The sequence below is a fragment of the Rhinoderma darwinii genome, chromosome 3, assembly GCF_050947455.1.
Source record: "Rhinoderma darwinii isolate aRhiDar2 chromosome 3, aRhiDar2.hap1, whole genome shotgun sequence".
Classification (NCBI taxonomy): Eukaryota; Metazoa; Chordata; class Amphibia; order Anura; family Rhinodermatidae; genus Rhinoderma; species Rhinoderma darwinii.
In genome coordinates this window covers 380,917,352-380,938,236 of record NC_134689.1, presented here as the reverse complement: position 1 = coordinate 380,938,236, position 20,885 = coordinate 380,917,352, and the positions used below count along the sequence as shown (strand labels likewise).

The following is a 20,885-nucleotide window of genomic DNA, read 5'->3' as shown; positions in this document are numbered from 1 at the left end:
CTGCAGTGATTGCAAATGCCTTTGTAGATGTGCCGCTGTCAAAATGTTAGCTTCAGGATTATGTATAAAAATATGTTAGAAATCGGCGCATGGACTGCTGGTTAGGTCGTGTGTGGGTATGTTTCTGTCATCCAGTATAGACAGGTATATATCTGCACCTGCCTATTTTGCTTTACGCACGAGTCTTTTGGTTGTTTTTATTGCTTTCTGCTTTGCGATGGGATTGCACAACATAATGACATAACCAACTAATTCTCATACAGAAATAAATACCAAAAACACAAATTTAGCTGGAAAAATGATCTTTGGCCATGAAATTTATTAAAGGTAAATATAAACCATATATAATTGACATAAATTATTATCTAATATTTCAACCTTAATTTATAGGCTTAGTCAAATAGCAGAATACATAAAGTATTTCGGGGGTTTTTGTTTTAAAATTTTTCCCAACATTCACCGTTAATGTAAGCAGATGTTTATTATACTTTTTCGCATTGCAACGGAATTTATTATAATTGTTATTTATATTTCGTAAATTTTTAACATTTTATTTAGGGAACTTTTACATTTAACCCCTTAGTGACTGTGAATACGCCTTTTCACGGCAGTCACTAAATATTCCGATGCATGTAACTTTTCAAGAAAAATAAATGAATAATGGGATGCAAGTGTGTGAAACATGGAGGAATAGTGTGTAAGTCTCATGCGCCTCATGACTTACACACTATTCCTCCATGTTTCACACACTTGCATCCCATTATTCATTTATTTTTTAGGCACTTCACTCATTACTGCCCCCTATATTTCACTCACATTATTACACTTGCACATACACTATTCATTTATTATTTCTTACTACACATCCCATGCACCACATACCACTCCCCTCAAGACTAGTGGGAGTGGCTATTATTATTTAAAGCACCTGCTCACTCGCCTTCATCAGCGTTTCAGACCTGGCTGTGTCCATTTGTAAGTATGGCCTTTTTCGGTGTTTTTGAATAAATGTCCTTGTTTTTATCTGTTTTGTCTGTACATCAGGAGCTTTTCGCTCCAGTTAGGGACTCGCAAGTCTGGGGATCCTTGTCGTGGATTGCGAGCTTGCGTCCTTTTGGCCAAAATGATCACTAATACCCCAGGTATTTTTCATTATTACTTATATTCGCTTCTTTTGGACACAGCCAGGTCTTTGATGCTGGGAGAGCATGGTGTGTTGTTGTTTGGCCTAGCAAGCAGGGTAGCCCGCTCTATGAATTATCAAGGCGTCACAAATAGGCTTCTACCTGGCTAGTCACGTTGCGCCTCATGACTTACACACTATTCCTCCATGTTTCACACACTTGCATCCCATTATTCATTTATTTTTTAGGCACTTCACTCATTACTGCCCCCTATATTTCACTCACATTATTACACTTGCACATACACTATTCATTTATTATTTCTTACTACACATCCCATGCACCACATACCACTCCCCTCAAGACTAGTGGGAGTGGCTATTATTATTTAAAGCACCTGCTCACTCGCCTTCATCAGCGTTTCAGACCTGGCTGTGTCCATTTGTAAGTATGGCCTTTTTCGGTGTTTTTGAATAAATGTCCTTGTTTTTATCTGTTTTGTCTGTACATCAGGAGCTTTTCGCTCCAGTTAGGGACTCGCAAGTCTGGGGATCCTTGTCGTGGATTGCGAGCTTGCGTCCTTTTGGCCAAAATGATCACTAATACCCCAGGTATTTTTCATTATTACTTATATTCGCTTCTTTTGGACACAGCCAGGTCTTTGATGCTGGGAGAGCATGGTGTGTTGTTGTTTGGCCTAGCAAGCAGGGTAGCCCGCTCTATGAATTATCAAGGCGTCACAAATAGGCTTCTACCTGGCTAGTCACGTTGCGCCTCATGACTTACACACTATTCCTCCATGTTTCACACACTTGCATCCCATTATTCATTTATTTTTTAGGCACTTCACTCATTACTGCCCCCTATATTTCACTCACATTATTACACTTGCACATACACTATTCATTTATTATTTCTTACTACACATCCCATGCACCACATACCACTCCCCTCAAGACTAGTGGGAGTGGCTATTATTATTTAAAGCACCTGCTCACTCGCCTTCATCAGCGTTTCAGACCTGGCTGTGTCCATTTGTAAGTATGGCCTTTTTCGGTGTTTTTGAATAAATGTCCTTGTTTTTATCTGTTTTGTCTGTACATCAGGAGCTTTTCGCTCCAGTTAGGGACTCGCAAGTCTGGGGATCCTTGTCGTGGATTGCGAGCTTGCGTCCTTTTGGCCAAAATGATCACTAATACCCCAGGTATTTTTCATTATTACTTATCTTCGCTTCTTTTGGACACAGCCAGGTCTTTGATGCTGGGAGAGCATGGTGTGTTGTTGTTTGGCCTAGCAAGCAGGGTAGCCCGCTCTATGAATTATCAAGGCGTCACAAATAGGCTTCTACCTGGCTAGTCACGTTGCGCCTCATGACTTACACACTATTCCTCCATGTTTCACACACTTGCATCCCATTATTCATTTATTTTTTAGGCACTTCACTCATTACTGCCCCCTATATTTCACTCACATTATTACACTTGCACATACACTATTCATTTATTATTTCTTACTACACATCCCATGCACCACATACCACTCCCCTCAAGACTAGTGGGAGTGGCTATTATTATTTAAAGCACCTGCTCACTCGCCTTCATCAGCGTTTCAGACCTGGCTGTGTCCATTTGTAAGTATGGCCTTTTTCGGTGTTTTTGAATAAATGTCCTTGTTTTTATCTGTTTTGTCTGTACATCAGGAGCTTTTCGCTCCAGTTAGGGACTCGCAAGTCTGGGGATCCTTGTCGTGGATTGCGAGCTTGCGTCCTTTTGGCCAAAATGATCACTAATACCCCAGGTATTTTTCATTATTACTTATATTCGCTTCTTTTGGACACAGCCAGGTCTTTGATGCTGGGAGAGCATGGTGTGTTGTTGTTTGGCCTAGCAAGCAGGGTAGCCCGCTCTATGAATTATCAAGGCGTCACAAATAGGCTTCTACCTGGCTAGTCACGTTGCGCCTCATGACTTACACACTATTCCTCCATGTTTCACACACTTGCATCCCATTATTCATTTATTTTTTAGGCACTTCACTCATTACTGCCCCCTATATTTCACTCACATTATTACACTTGCACATACACTATTCATTTATTATTTCTTACTACACATCCCATGCACCACATACCACTCCCCTCAAGACTAGTGGGAGTGGCTATTATTATTTAAAGCACCTGCTCACTCGCCTTCATCAGCGTTTCAGACCTGGCTGTGTCCATTTGTAAGTATGGCCTTTTTCGGTGTTTTTGAATAAATGTCCTTGTTTTTATCTGTTTTGTCTGTACATCAGGAGCTTTTCGCTCCAGTTAGGGACTCGCAAGTCTGGGGATCCTTGTCGTGGATTGCGAGCTTGCGTCCTTTTGGCCAAAATGATCACTAATACCCCAGGTATTTTTCATTATTACTTATCTTCGCTTCTTTTGGACACAGCCAGGTCTTTGATGCTGGGAGAGCATGGTGTGTTGTTGTTTGGCCTAGCAAGCAGGGTAGCCCGCTCTATGAATTATCAAGGCGTCACAAATAGGCTTCTACCTGGCTAGTCACGTTGCGCCTCATGACTTACACACTATTCCTCCATGTTTCACACACTTGCATCCCATTATTCATTTATTTTTTAGGCACTTCACTCATTACTGCCCCCTATATTTCACTCACATTATTACACTTGCACATACACTATTCATTTATTATTTCTTACTACACATCCCATGCACCACATACCACTCCCCTCAAGACTAGTGGGAGTGGCTATTATTATTTAAAGCACCTGCTCACTCGCCTTCATCAGCGTTTCAGACCTGGCTGTGTCCATTTGTAAGTATGGCCTTTTTCGGTGTTTTTGAATAAATGTCCTTGTTTTTATCTGTTTTGTCTGTACATCAGGAGCTTTTCGCTCCAGTTAGGGACTCGCAAGTCTGGGGATCCTTGTCGTGGATTGCGAGCTTGCGTCCTTTTGGCCAAAATGATCACTAATACCCCAGGTATTTTTCATTATTACTTATATTCGCTTCTTTTGGACACAGCCAGGTCTTTGATGCTGGGAGAGCATGGTGTGTTGTTGTTTGGCCTAGCAAGCAGGGTAGCCCGCTCTATGAATTATCAAGGCGTCACAAATAGGCTTCTACCTGGCTAGTCACGTTGCGCCTCATGACTTACACACTATTCCTCCATGTTTCACACACTTGCATCCCATTATTCATTTATTTTTTAGGCACTTCACTCATTACTGCCCCCTATATTTCACTCACATTATTACACTTGCACATACACTATTCATTTATTATTTCTTACTACACATCCCATGCACCACATACCACTCCCCTCAAGACTAGTGGGAGTGGCTATTATTATTTAAAGCACCTGCTCACTCGCCTTCATCAGCGTTTCAGACCTGGCTGTGTCCATTTGTAAGTATGGCCTTTTTCGGTGTTTTTGAATAAATGTCCTTGTTTTTATCTGTTTTGTCTGTACATCAGGAGCTTTTCGCTCCAGTTAAGGACTCGCAAGTCTGGGGATCCTTGTCGTGGATTGCGAGCTTGCGTCCTTTTGGCCAAAATGATCACTAATACCCCAGGTATTTTTCATTATTACTTATATTCGCTTCTTTTGGACACAGCCAGGTCTTTGATGCTGGGAGAGCATGGTGTGTTGTTGTTTGGCCTAGCAAGCAGGGTAGCCCGCTCTATGAATTATCAAGGCGTCACAAATAGGCTTCTACCTGGCTAGTCACGTTGCGCCTCATGACTTACACACTATTCCTCCATGTTTCACACACTTGCATCCCATTATTCATTTATTTTTTAGGCACTTCACTCATTACTGCCCCCTATATTTCACTCACATTATTACACTTGCACATACACTATTCATTTATTATTTCTTACTACACATCCCATGCACCACATACCACTCCCCTCAAGACTAGTGGGAGTGGCTATTATTATTTAAAGCACCTGCTCACTCGCCTTCATCAGCGTTTCAGACCTGGCTGTGTCCATTTGTAAGTATGGCCTTTTTCGGTGTTTTTGAATAAATGTCCTTGTTTTTATCTGTTTTGTCTGTACATCAGGAGCTTTTCGCTCCAGTTAGGGACTCGCAAGTCTGGGGATCCTTGTCGTGGATTGCGAGCTTGCGTCCTTTTGGCCAAAATGATCACTAATACCCCAGGTATTTTTCATTATTACTTATATTCGCTTCTTTTGGACACAGCCAGGTCTTTGATGCTGGGAGAGCATGGTGTGTTGTTGTTTGGCCTAGCAAGCAGGGTAGCCCGCTCTATGAATTATCAAGGCGTCACAAATAGGCTTCTACCTGGCTAGTCACGTTGCGCCTCATGACTTACACACTATTCCTCCATGTTTCACACACTTGCATCCCATTATTCATTTATTTTTTAGGCACTTCACTCATTACTGCCCCCTATATTTCACTCACATTATTACACTTGCACATACACTATTCATTTATTATTTCTTACTACACATCCCATGCACCACATACCACTCCCCTCAAGACTAGTGGGAGTGGCTATTATTATTTAAAGCACCTGCTCACTCGCCTTCATCAGCGTTTCAGACCTGGCTGTGTCCATTTGTAAGTATGGCCTTTTTCGGTGTTTTTGAATAAATGTCCTTGTTTTTATCTGTTTTGTCTGTACATCAGGAGCTTTTCGCTCCAGTTAGGGACTCGCAAGTCTGGGGATCCTTGTCGTGGATTGCGAGCTTGCGTCCTTTTGGCCAAAATGATCACTAATACCCCAGGTATTTTTCATTATTACTTATATTCGCTTCTTTTGGACACAGCCAGGTCTTTGATGCTGGGAGAGCATGGTGTGTTGTTGTTTGGCCTAGCAAGCAGGGTAGCCCGCTCTATGAATTATCAAGGCGTCACAAATAGGCTTCTACCTGGCTAGTCACGTTGCGCCTCATGACTTACACACTATTCCTCCATGTTTCACACACTTGCATCCCATTATTCATTTATTTTTTAGGCACTTCACTCATTACTGCCCCCTATATTTCACTCACATTATTACACTTGCACATACACTATTCATTTATTATTTCTTACTACACATCCCATGCACCACATACCACTCCCCTCAAGACTAGTGGGAGTGGCTATTATTATTTAAAGCACCTGCTCACTCGCCTTCATCAGCGTTTCAGACCTGGCTGTGTCCATTTGTAAGTATGGCCTTTTTCGGTGTTTTTGAATAAATGTCCTTGTTTTTATCTGTTTTGTCTGTACATCAGGAGCTTTTCGCTCCAGTTAGGGACTCGCAAGTCTGGGGATCCTTGTCGTGGATTGCGAGCTTGCGTCCTTTTGGCCAAAATGATCACTAATACCCCAGGTATTTTTCATTATTACTTATCTTCGCTTCTTTTGGACACAGCCAGGTCTTTGATGCTGGGAGAGCATGGTGTGTTGTTGTTTGGCCTAGCAAGCAGGGTAGCCCGCTCTATGAATTATCAAGGCGTCACAAATAGGCTTCTACCTGGCTAGTCACGTTGCGCCTCATGACTTACACACTATTCCTCCATGTTTCACACACTTGCATCCCATTATTCATTTATTTTTTAGGCACTTCACTCATTACTGCCCCCTATATTTCACTCACATTATTACACTTGCACATACACTATTCATTTATTATTTCTTACTACACATCCCATGCACCACATACCACTCCCCTCAAGACTAGTGGGAGTGGCTATTATTATTTAAAGCACCTGCTCACTCGCCTTCATCAGCGTTTCAGACCTGGCTGTGTCCATTTGTAAGTATGGCCTTTTTCGGTGTTTTTGAATAAATGTCCTTGTTTTTATCTGTTTTGTCTGTACATCAGGAGCTTTTCGCTCCAGTTAGGGACTCGCAAGTCTGGGGATCCTTGTCGTGGATTGCGAGCTTGCGTCCTTTTGGCCAAAATGATCACTAATACCCCAGGTATTTTTCATTATTACTTATATTCGCTTCTTTTGGACACAGCCAGGTCTTTGATGCTGGGAGAGCATGGTGTGTTGTTGTTTGGCCTAGCAAGCAGGGTAGCCCGCTCTATGAATTATCAAGGCGTCACAAATAGGCTTCTACCTGGCTAGTCACGTTGCGCCTCATGACTTACACACTATTCCTCCATGTTTCACACACTTGCATCCCATTATTCATTTATTTTTTAGGCACTTCACTCATTACTGCCCCCTATATTTCACTCACATTATTACACTTGCACATACACTATTCATTTATTATTTCTTACTACACATCCCATGCACCACATACCACTCCCCTCAAGACTAGTGGGAGTGGCTATTATTATTTAAAGCACCTGCTCACTCGCCTTCATCAGCGTTTCAGACCTGGCTGTGTCCATTTGTAAGTATGGCCTTTTTCGGTGTTTTTGAATAAATGTCCTTGTTTTTATCTGTTTTGTCTGTACATCAGGAGCTTTTCGCTCCAGTTAAGGACTCGCAAGTCTGGGGATCCTTGTCGTGGATTGCGAGCTTGCGTCCTTTTGGCCAAAATGATCACTAATACCCCAGGTATTTTTCATTATTACTTATATTCGCTTCTTTTGGACACAGCCAGGTCTTTGATGCTGGGAGAGCATGGTGTGTTGTTGTTTGGCCTAGCAAGCAGGGTAGCCCGCTCTATGAATTATCAAGGCGTCACAAATAGGCTTCTACCTGGCTAGTCACGTTGCGCCTCATGACTTACACACTATTCCTCCATGTTTCACACACTTGCATCCCATTATTCATTTATTTTTTAGGCACTTCACTCATTACTGCCCCCTATATTTCACTCACATTATTACACTTGCACATACACTATTCATTTATTATTTCTTACTACACATCCCATGCACCACATACCACTCCCCTCAAGACTAGTGGGAGTGGCTATTATTATTTAAAGCACCTGCTCACTCGCCTTCATCAGCGTTTCAGACCTGGCTGTGTCCATTTGTAAGTATGGCCTTTTTCGGTGTTTTTGAATAAATGTCCTTGTTTTTATCTGTTTTGTCTGTACATCAGGAGCTTTTCGCTCCAGTTAGGGACTCGCAAGTCTGGGGATCCTTGTCGTGGATTGCGAGCTTGCGTCCTTTTGGCCAAAATGATCACTAATACCCCAGGTATTTTTCATTATTACTTATATTCGCTTCTTTTGGACACAGCCAGGTCTTTGATGCTGGGAGAGCATGGTGTGTTGTTGTTTGGCCTAGCAAGCAGGGTAGCCCGCTCTATGAATTATCAAGGCGTCACAAATAGGCTTCTACCTGGCTAGTCACGTTGCGCCTCATGACTTACACACTATTCCTCCATGTTTCACACACTTGCATCCCATTATTCATTTATTTTTTAGGCACTTCACTCATTACTGCCCCCTATATTTCACTCACATTATTACACTTGCACATACACTATTCATTTATTATTTCTTACTACACATCCCATGCACCACATACCACTCCCCTCAAGACTAGTGGGAGTGGCTATTATTATTTAAAGCACCTGCTCACTCGCCTTCATCAGCGTTTCAGACCTGGCTGTGTCCATTTGTAAGTATGGCCTTTTTCGGTGTTTTTGAATAAATGTCCTTGTTTTTATCTGTTTTGTCTGTACATCAGGAGCTTTTCGCTCCAGTTAGGGACTCGCAAGTCTGGGGATCCTTGTCGTGGATTGCGAGCTTGCGTCCTTTTGGCCAAAATGATCACTAATACCCCAGGTATTTTTCATTATTACTTACATTCGCTTCTTTTGGACACAGCCAGGTCTTTGATGCTGGGAGAGCATGGTGTGTTGTTGTTTGGCCTAGCAAGCAGGGTAGCCCGCTCTATGAATTATCAAGGCGTCACAAATAGGCTTCTACCTGGCTAGTCACGTTGCGCCTCATGACTTACACACTATTCCTCCATGTTTCACACACTTGCATCCCATTATTCATTTATTTTTTAGGCACTTCACTCATTACTGCCCCCTATATTTCACTCACATTATTACACTTGCACATACACTATTCATTTATTATTTCTTACTACACATCCCATGCACCACATACCACTCCCCTCAAGACTAGTGGGAGTGGCTATTATTATTTAAAGCACCTGCTCACTCGCCTTCATCAGCGTTTCAGACCTGGCTGTGTCCATTTGTAAGTATGGCCTTTTTCGGTGTTTTTGAATAAATGTCCTTGTTTTTATCTGTTTTGTCTGTACATCAGGAGCTTTTCGCTCCAGTTAGGGACTCGCAAGTCTGGGGATCCTTGTCGTGGATTGCGAGCTTGCGTCCTTTTGGCCAAAATGATCACTAATACCCCAGGTATTTTTCATTATTACTTATATTCGCTTCTTTTGGACACAGCCAGGTCTTTGATGCTGGGAGAGCATGGTGTGTTGTTGTTTGGCCTAGCAAGCAGGGTAGCCCGCTCTATGAATTATCAAGGCGTCACAAATAGGCTTCTACCTGGCTAGTCACGTTGCGCCTCATGACTTACACACTATTCCTCCATGTTTCACACACTTGCATCCCATTATTCATTTATTTTTTAGGCACTTCACTCATTACTGCCCCCTATATTTCACTCACATTATTACACTTGCACATACACTATTCATTTATTATTTCTTACTACACATCCCATGCACCACATACCACTCCCCTCAAGACTAGTGGGAGTGGCTATTATTATTTAAAGCACCTGCTCACTCGCCTTCATCAGCGTTTCAGACCTGGCTGTGTCCATTTGTAAGTATGGCCTTTTTTGGTGTTTTTGAATAAATGTCCTTGTTTTTATCTGTTTTGTATGTAACTTTTCAAGGTGCATCGGAAAATAGTCCTGTGCCGGGAGGAGAGGGTGCTCAACTCTCTGATAACGCTCTTGAAAAACACAACTCCTGAAAAAAAATACCCCTATGCAGCTATGTTGACGAAAAATAAAAAAGTTATGGCTCTTTGAATCCCATGATGAAAGAACGGAAAAAAAATATTGGTCATTAAGGGCCAAAATAGGCCAATCATTAAAGGGTTAAACATTATTTTGGATTGTGATATGTTTTTATGACAGTACATTATTGTCTGTATATTTAAAATGCATGCCTAAAGTATGTCTTAACAGTCAAGAATATTGGACAGGCCTGATGGCAATTATTTGCCCCAGAGCTATTAGTATTTACCTGCCAGCCCTGGTGATGTCGTGGCTAACAGCACAGGTCAAAGGAAGCCCCTTTGTCTGCATCAATATGATCATACTGCATTTGGAGTTATACGGCCAGGAACAGAACTTTTTCCAATCTTTGCCATTACTGTGGGAGTGTGGTTTTAAATCACAACCACACTACCCCTGTTGATCACATGGCACTGCTGTCGTGCCCGCACAATAACTATGACATTCATGTACCGTGTACATGTGGGAATTATCTCCCGCAGATGATCTCCATGTATGTCATTTTCAAGTAAGTGGCTAATTATCTGATATGTTCACACATCTGATGATGGGGGGGGGGGGTGGGGGAAACGCTGCACTTAGGGATGTATAGTTTTCAATTAATCTGTTCAGAATTTTTAGTTTAAATGCTGCCAAGACTCTTAGAGAAATCCTGTGAGTACTACTTCCCCAGTAACACATGGCGAAATCCTGTGAGTCCTACTTTCCCGCCCTCACATAGAGAAATCCTGTGAGTACTACTTCACCACCCGCACATAGAGAAATCCTGTGAGTACTACTTCCCCGCCTGCACATGGAGAAATCCTGTGAGTCCTACTTCCCCGCCCGCACATAGAGAAATCCTGTGAGTACTACTTCCCCGCCCGCACATGGAGAAATCCTGTGAGTACTACTTCCCCGCCCACACATAGAGAAATCCTGTGAATCCTACTTCCCCGCCCACACATAGAGAAATCCTGTGAAACCTACTTCCCCGCCCACACATAGAGAAATCCTGTGAATCCTACTTCCCCGCCCACACATAGAGAAATCCTGTGAATCCTACTTCCCCGCCCGCACATGGCAAAATCCTGTGAGTACTACTTCCCCGCCTGCACATGGAGAAATCCTGTGAGTACTACTTCCCCGGCCACACATGACAAAATCCTCTGAGTACTACTTCCCCGCCCACACCTGGCGAAATCCTATAAATCCTACTTCTCCACCTACACATGGAGTAATCCTGTGAGACCTACTTCTCTGCCCACATATGGAGAAATCCTGTGAGTCCTACTTCCCCACCCACATATGGAGTAATCCTGTGAGTCCTACTTCCCCGCCCACACATGGAGTAATCCTGTGAGTCCTACTTCCCCGCCCACACATGGAGTAATCCTGTGAGTCCTATTTCCTCGGCCACACATGGAGAAATCCTGTGAGTCCTACTTCCCCACCCACATATGGAGTAATCCTGTGAGTCCTATTTCCCCGCCCACACATGAAGTAATCCTGTGAGTCCTATTTACTCGGCCACACATGGAGAAATCCTGTAAGTACTGCATTTTCGACCACACACTGCTGACCACTATGTGTGGATGACTATGCAGGACTTACCGAGTTCTGGCAGCATTTAAACTGCTTTTCACGTAATAAAAAACAAATAAATTCCTAGAAAACTATATATTTCCAAGCTCAGCATCTCCCCCCTCTATCATATGCTGCCCTGAAATAGGGTAACATGGAAGACCTAACAGATCCATCTTAAGATCTTACATTTGTTTTATATCTTTTATTTACTGAAATTCTGTGCACCGAGTTAGGTTCTGTTTATTACTATAGTCTTTTGCATACATGTAACAAAAAATGGACTGAACATGACTAGAAGATGCCTAAGTGTGTGCTAAAACTTTGTTTCTACCTAAAATATTAATCACCGCTCTTTTTACTTCTGCGTTTTTAAAACTGTAGATAATAGGATTCAATAATGGGGAGGCCACAGTATAAATAATGGAGAAAACTTTGTCCTTATTGTCTGAATTCAACCCCAAGCTTGGACGGAAGTAAATGCCAAATACAGTGCTATAGAAAGAGATGACAACAGTAAGGTGGGAAGCACAGGTGGAAAATGCTTTGCGTCGTCCGTCTGTTGAATGGATTCTTAAGATGTTGTATATTATTAACACATAGGACATCAGGATGACAAAGAAGGAAACAACCCCCATTACAAGGGCCATTAAAAAGACCACAAGTTTTCGGATGTAAGCGTGAACACACGTGAGTTTCAGAAGTGGGGGAATATCGCAGTAGAAGTGATTGATTTTATTGGAACCACATAGAGGAAATTTAAAAACAGTGATAGTATGAGTGACAGATGCCAGGAAGCTGCTAAAATAGGTTCCAGATACCAAGCCCCAACACATAGACTTGTTCATAATGCTATGGTAGACAAGTGGCTGGCAAATCGCAACGTAACGATCATATGCCATGGCAGTAACCAAGAAACTCTCAGACGTAGCAAACATGGCAAATGAAAACATTTGGGTGGCACAAGCTATGAATGAAATGGACTTTGACTCAGAGGTAAAATCGGCCAGCATCTTTGGCGTAATAGTTGAGGAGTAACATAGGTCTACAAAGGACAAATGACTAAGGAAAAAATACATGGGGGAATGAAGATGATGATTTACCATTATCAATACTATCAAACAAAAGTTGCTCAAGAAGGAACATGCATATATGATTAAAAATAGCACAAAAAGTAGTAATTGAAGGCTGTGGTCCTTGGTTAGTCCTAACAAAATAAAGTGAGCCATAGATGTGTGATTCACAATGTTCATTATGAATCTGAAAGAGAATTAAAGAGAATTATAGTTGTACATATACACCCAGGATCCACCTGTTTTACTATGGATCTGAATACGTACTACAAAGATGAATACACCGGAGTCCAGGGCAAGCCCTTTTGTTGGTGCCCCTTGCCCATATGGTGTTTTGTTGTACAGTATACCAATAACCATACCAAACAGTGCCTAATTATAAGTACATTTATTTCTATGACTATTTATAACCAATCAAAATAGAAAAATACACATAATCCAGTACAATCGCTTTAACACACTGAGTTTTTACCAAATGTAAACAGCACAGATAAAAAAAATAAAAAAATAATTTTCTTTTTATAATTATGTATACAGTATATAGCCAAGCAAGGCTCCTTTACTAGCCCCCATGGAGAATATACTGTACTTAAAGAGTAACTCGACTATCAAAAAACTTTTGACATCTGATAGTGACATGTCAGACATTTTGATCGGTGGTGGTCCGAGCACGGAGACCCGCACCGATTGCTTAAACGAAGCCGCAGTAGTGCTCGGGTAAGTGATGTGCTGTTTCATCTCTGATCGACTTTTCTCGGAAAGCCGAGCAAGCTGTGTACGGGCTCAATAGAAAGTCTATAAGCCCATACACCGCTCACCCGAGCGCTTCTGCAGCACCATTTTTAGCAATCGGTGGGGGTCTCAGTGTTCTGACCCCCACCAAACTTCTGACATGTCACTATGACATGTCAAGAGTTTTTTGAAAGTTTTGTTACCTTTTAACAAAAAAATTAACCCCATTAGAGATAAGTAGAATCTTTCTCACCTTCCAGCAGCATGAAGTTCCCTTTTTTGTTGGTGCAGACTCTGTAAAAGTTCAGAAGTTGTCTCACTAAAAAGTATGTCTTCAGTGAGAAGGTAACTGAATTCAAAGAATGGGGAGGAGGGAGATGAAGCTGCCTATGTATAAATGTTATGGTGTGAGGAGGGAGGGGGGTCATCTGACTGGTTAGAGTAGACAGAACAGCTCTGAGTTCAGTCTGGGAAGAGCCAATTCATTCAGCAAACATGGAGGGAGGCAGCGAGAGAGTAAAAGACCCAAATTATGCAGCCTAGACACAACATTTGTTATATTGCTCTACATCTAATACACATCTACAGCTGCCAGAGCAGGGATTGTGAGCTGTGATTGTGAGCAGGGATTTTGAGATGGGATTGTGAGCAGGGATTGTGAGCAGGGATTGTGAGCAGGGATTGTGAGCAGGGATTGTGAGCAGGGATTGTGAGATGCGATTGTGAGATGCGATTGTGAGATGGGATTGTGAGCTGGGATTGTGAGCTGGGATTGTGAAATTATTTTAAACATTAGGTTCTCGTTAAGCCTGATACACACAATCTAGACCAGTGCTTCTCATTTTAAGGCACCCCCCCCCCCCCCAGATTTTTGTGAGGCACAACTGGGTAGATAGATTTGACAGAAGTGATTATAAACTGGACAGTCCTTTTTCTGGTTGCACCAATCTCTGGTGTAGTGACAAAACTGATTCCTTTTGTGCATATTCTATTGTTGAATTGGGTTCAGGAGACACATTTTAAACTAAATTGAGGTAGGTGACTACGACCAATGGGGTGGGCCAAGCTTCACTATGTTCCGGCTAGTGAGGCCCCAGAAGAAAAAGATTGAGAAGCCATTAGCTAGACTATATTTTGTGTTCGGCTAACCACTTTATAATACAACTCAAAACCATTAAAATATCTTGACATTTTCTTGACTGATTAGTCTAAGTCCCCATGCACATGACCGTAGATTATGTCTGTAATTACGGACCCATTAATTTCTTTGTCAGCATTGTGAGAAACTAGACATGGACCGCACAATCCACAATATATACGTTGATCTGAACCGCTAGGCATAATTTAGAAACATGAACATGAGGTTCTTTGTAAACATTTTGATCAAACTGTATAAGCCCACTTGCCACTTCACGGCGACCTCTTTTAAGTGGGTCCCTACTCTATCGGCTGCAGCACCGCACGGCGGCCCCTTCACCGCAGCACCGCTCCTGCAGAGGGAGCAACCCAGTGGTCCAAAAGCACCCATGCTAACAGACCGTGCCAAGCCGCCTTGGCTCTGGGCCACATCCCCCCACAAGTGCAGCACTACAGCAACAGACACCACCATACAGCACCACAACATGTGAACAGATGGAATGAGCTCACCTTGCCATGCGCCCCCAGTGGCCAACTGAGAGCACAAGCAAGAGCAGGAACACTTATGAGGTCATTCCTGAATTAAAATCAGCTGGGTATTTTTTCAAATTCGTGGAGTGCTGTTACCAAGTAAAACAAAGGAAATGAGGAGGATAGACTATACAATATCAGCATTAATTTCTTTGGCCGACGGACACCTTTCCGTATATATTTACGGGAAGGTGTCCGCACCATAGAAAGACTCCGCAAAAGAAAGGACATGTCCTATTTTTTTCTTTTTACGGACTGTGCTCCCATACTTTATATCTGTGATCACAGGCATGGTCGTGTGCTTGGGGCCTTACTCTCCATAAAATTTAAAGGGTTTAGCCTGGTCCAATATCAGCTATATGCTGGAGAATATAGTGCAGTATATGTACATTCATTAGGATGTACAGTACAATCATGGTGAAGTTTTGAAGTTTGGTGAAGTTTTGGTCATGTATTAGATTCTGAGGACCTACCTATTTATCGACAAAGAGCATGTGATCTTTTTACTTGAATAGTAATTTAGTTGTTATGGTTGCACACACAAGACTTATCATTAATAAGATCTAAAAGGTATTTTGTGTATCATCCTATAAGAAATAGACACTAGTGACAAGTGATGGGCTTCAAAGTCACCTCCAAATGAGGCTGTCTATTGTTGGACATTTGGGGCCATTATTCTGTCAAAACCTGGGCCCACTGGATGATCCTCTGGTACCTTGGTGGGCTATTCTAACCCGGGGCAGTACATAGTGGTTCAGATGTCATACTGAAATAATAAGACTGGCAGACTCCACTGGCTGAAAGCTGGTAAAAAATGGCAGTGGTTCATAATAACTCTTAATGGTCATTCTGTTAGTGGGTCAAAATAACTCTAAAAGGGGTAATCCCATCTTGACAAAGAAACGCAAAATCCCCAAAAAATAATAGTTATTCACTTTTGCAACTACCTTCATGTCTTGAAATGATATATTTCTCTAGATAATGATCCTCCATCTGACTGTCTGCTCCTCATTGTATTTTGCTTGTTGCCTAAGGATCCGGCCACCTCTGAGTTCCTTTAGTGGTGGTCGCACTTGCACACTGATTTGCTCTCCTTCCCTTGGAGAGGATGGCCATGGTATCGTGTATGCGCCTAATGGCGCATGCGCGTTTGGGCCAGGCCGCCTTTCTCCAGCTATATGCAGATTAGCGGTCAGTTCTTGGGCATGCACACTAGCCCTGGAGCTTGTTATCACAATACAGGGTGCTTGGAAGGATGTGTGCATGGGTGCTCTCTGTGACAATGGGTTACTAACACTGGGGGGGGAGAAATAAACATTGCGGAGAAGACGAGGGTGGATCGTCTCAACCATGCTTACCATGCCTGGTTGAGACGATCGTTCAGCTGATCTCCACGCCGGCTTCTTTTTGAAAAGGGTTTTCCTTCATGCGAGGTGTAAATCTTTCTATGAGAGCTGTCAGTATTTTAACAATATAAACATGTCGCTGTACATAAGCAGATTGAAGAATTACGTTTTTTACCTACCTACTGTGTTTTTCTTCGACTATGTGTCCTTTCCGTTGGTTCTTTTTCTGCTGCTATGCTGTGCTTGAGATAAAAAATATTATTTATCCAATCTGAAATATTCACTTGGGAAATATTTTGTGTTCTAGGGATTAATTATTTTGCTGAGCATCATGAGGAAAAAAATAAATAATACAACATATATCTTTCAATTATACATCTGGTTTGGAGGTACTTGTATGTCTAGGATTAACAAAGGGTTTGCTTGTCCATGGGCTGTGTCTGGTATGACAGTTCAGGTCCCATTGACATGAGAATGTGTTGCAATGCCAGACACAGCCAATAGACAAGAGTGGCACAGTGTCTGAAAAAAAAGCAGACTCCTGGACATTACCTTTAAATAATTTGTGCAATTCCTTTATATACTTTTATGTGTTGAGTTATTCCTATTATAGGTATGCACAACTGAATTAAGACCAGGGAAGCTCCCTGGAAAATCTGAGTACCTAAGACATATCTGCATCCTATCATCAAGCTATAGACTACTTTAGGGGGTCTATGGCATACTACACTTTGACTCACTATAGACAACTGTAAATGGTGGTTTACTTTGTCGACAGTCTCGAATGGTGACCAATATGTCAGCCAGTAAGGGAAAATTAGCAAGTTGAGTTCCAACTTGTATTGCCTAATTTGGCATAAAAAATTGGCCAATGTGTGCATATAAAATGTAGATCCCAAATACAAAAAAAACCACGTTTAGTTATGTCTTCATAAAGCATCAGTAACAAAAAATATATCCATGATCTGGACCACCGGGTAGTTAGATAATATTTTATGAACAGAGACGTAATTTGAAGCACATGTATACACCCTCCCCCCAACCATCACATGCCACTTGTACTACTGGTTCCCAAAAATGTGGCAAAGGGGCCTGTACCCCTTATTGTTACGACCCGGGTTATGAAACTTACACAAATGGCATTTTATGAAAAGTTTAAATTTTTGTTCTGAAAATAAGGCATGCTTAGAAAAGCTATCAATTTAATTTTTTTCCTATGGCTATGAAGGGGATCAGAGTTCTCCTAGACCACTTGGGAGACTAGCAATGTACTTAATGTAACACAGAGTTCCTAAAATATGGAACCATGAAAAAGATATTTAGATATTAGGAAAGAATAAAAAATCCACTATGATTCCAATCCACCAAATTAAGCCGTCTAAGTTGTACTGTATCTAGGTTTTCCTTCACCCAGGACAAAGATCCCGCTCGCTAACTTAGTGTAACGGCTGCCGCGCCGTTCCCCGCCTTCCCCACGGCCTCTGCTCCGGTTCCTGCGCCCTACATTCCCTCATGCTCATCCCGAGATCCATTTACCAGATCCGGACGCTCTGCTGGCACTGGGTCAGCGTCAGGTAAGTGCATCCCTTACCTCCCTCCGTGGCCATCATCCTCGATGTGCGGCTGAAGCCACTAGAGGGCTCGTCCTTTCTTTAAGGGCCAGCGCGCGCCTTAATTCAAAGACTTCCTATTTAAGGATCCACCTTCCTCTAATCTTTGCTTGTTCAACCAAGTTTCCCGTGAGCTTCCCTGTACCCTGGTTCTCTATTTCTGTCCCTTCTGCCTTGTCTGGATTTCCCGTTGTGACCACTGCCTGAACATGACTATCCTTGCCTGCTGCCTGCTTTCACCTATTGCTATCCATACCCATTACGATGCCTGCCACCTGCCTTGACCTATTGCTATCCATACCTGTTACGACGTCTGCTGCCTGTCCTGGCTTCTGGCTTCACCATCTGATGGCCTCTAAATCCGCTGTGCCAAGCGTTGCCCTGGGTTCCAAGCACCATCTCCCAGACGACACAGAGGATCCACAAACAAACCGGTGAGAATCGTTATACTTAGCCCTGTATCTACAATAATTTCCCAGGCCGAATCAGAGTGGCTTGTTGGCATTCCCTTGGGCAACCTGCACTGGGAAGCAAATACCCTGCTAGCCCCCTCCGCAGCTATGCCCCTGTTCCTATTTGGCAAATTGATATTTAAAATATTGGATTTCACATTGCACAAGCCTCCCATGTTAGGCCTCATGCACACAACCATGTCTTTGCGGCCACAATTCACACGCAAATCTGCGGGTGAATTGCGGACCCATTCATTTATATGGGCTCTTGCACACGACCGTGGTTTCCACGGTCCGTGCATTGGCCGCAAACCCGGACTATTGAAATCAATGTGATACTTTGCGGCCGTCTGTGCCGCAATCAAGGGCCATGGAGACGGCTACGGTCATGTGCATGAGGCCTTAGTCCTATTACATTGGTAAAGGGAGATAATATGGCGCTTATTAAAATAATTTGCAGCATCCATTTGCCAATGTGGCCAATATTATTGACTCCTGGCCAAATCCCTGGAAGGAAAGTCTGACAGACGGAATTCTCTTTGGAGGAGTACCACTGAACCCAGCCAGACCACCACAGAGCAACTGTTGACTTGTGCTTTACCTACTCTTTGGCATAAAAGAGTCTCCTGAAAGGCGTGCATGCGTGCTAGAGATACTGCTACTACAGCTGCTTAGCAGAGACACCGTAGCTACACCACATACAGTGAAGGAAATAAGTATTTGATCCCTTGCTGATTTTGTAAGTTTGCCCACTGTCAAAGACATGAACAGTCTAGAATTTTTAGGCTAGGTTAATTTTACCAGTGAGAGATAGATTATATAAAAAAAAAAAAAGAAAATCACATTGTCAAAATTATATATATTTATTTGCATTGTGCACAGAGAAATAAGTATTTGATCCCTTTGGCAAACAAGACTTAATACTTGGTGGCAAAACCCTTGTTGGCAAGCACAGCAGTCAGACGTTTTGTGTAGTTGATGATGAGGTTTGCACACATGTTAGATGGAATTTTGGCCCACTCCTCTTTGCAGATCATCTGTAAATCATTAAGATTTCGAGGCTGTCGCTTGGCAACTCGGATCTTCAGCTCCCTCCATAAGTTTTCGATGGAATTAAGGTCTGGAGACTGGCTAGGCCACTCCATTACCTTAATGTGCTTCTTTTTGAGCCACTCCTTTGTTGCCTTGGCTGTATGTTTCGGGTCATTGTCGTGCTGGAAGACCCAGCCATGAGCCATTTTTAATGTCCTGGTGGAGGGAAGGAGGTTGTCACTCAGGATTTGACGGTACATGGCTTCACCCATTCTCCCATTGATGCGGTGAAGTAGTCCTGTGCCCTTAGCAGAGAAACACCCCCAAAACATAATGTTTCCACCTCCATGCTTGACATTGGGGATGGTGTTCTTTGGGTCATAGGCAGCATTTCTCTTCCTCCAAACACGGCGAGTAGAGTTAATGCCAAAGAGCTCAATTTTAGTCTCATCTGACCACAGCACCTTCTCCCAATCACTCTCAGAATCATCCAGATGTTCATTTGCAAACTTCAGACGGGCCTGTACATGTGCCTTCTTGAGCAGGGAGACCTTGCGGGCACTGCAGGATTTTAATCCATTACGGCGTAATGTGTTACCAATGGTTTTCTTGGTGACTGTGGTCCCAGCTGCCTTGAGATCATTAACAAGTTCCCCCTGTGTAGTTTTCGGCTGAGCTCTCACCTTCCTCAGGATCAAGGATACCCCACGAGGTGAGATTTTGCATGGAGCCCCAGATCGATGTCGATTGACAGTCATTTTGTATGTCTTCCATTTTCTTACTATTGCACCAACAGTTGTCTCCTTGTCACCCAGCATCTTACTTATGGTTTTGTAGCCCATTCCAGCCTTGTGTGGGTCTATGATCTTGTCCCTGACATCCTTAGAAAGCTCTTTGGTCTTGCCCATGGTGTAGAGGTTAGAGTCAGGCTGATTAATGGAGTCTGTGGACAGGAGTCTTTTATACAGGTGACCATATAAGACAGCGGTCTTTAATGCAGGCACCAAGTTGATTTGGAGCGTGTAACTGGTCTGGAGGAGGCTGAACTCTTAATGGTTGGTAGGGGATCAAATACTTATTTCTCTGTGCACCATGCAAATAAATATATATAATTTTGACTAAGTGATTTTCTTTTTTTTTTTTTTATATAATCTATCTCTCACTAGCAAAATTAACCTAGCCTAAAAATTCTAGACTGTTCATGGCTTTGACAGTGGGCAAACTTACAAAATCAGCAAGGGATCAAATACTTATTTCCTTCACTGTAGAGGGAGATAGGCTGCTACAAGAGACTATGTTACTTCACACAGTTTCACTACTTCTTCACATACACTATGGGA

General features: G+C 42.6%; 1 protein-coding gene across 1 annotated transcript; it reads right to left on the bottom strand.

Moving 5' to 3' along the window:
- Positions 1 to 11,937: 11,937 nt before the first annotated feature.
- LOC142750529 (olfactory receptor 5G9-like) lies at positions 11,938 to 12,885 on the bottom strand. Its single transcript, XM_075859531.1, has one exon. The coding sequence runs from the start codon at positions 12,883 to 12,885 to the stop codon at positions 11,938 to 11,940; it is 948 nt and encodes a 315-aa protein (XP_075715646.1).
- Between the last annotated feature and the right edge of the window lie 8,000 nt (positions 12,886 to 20,885).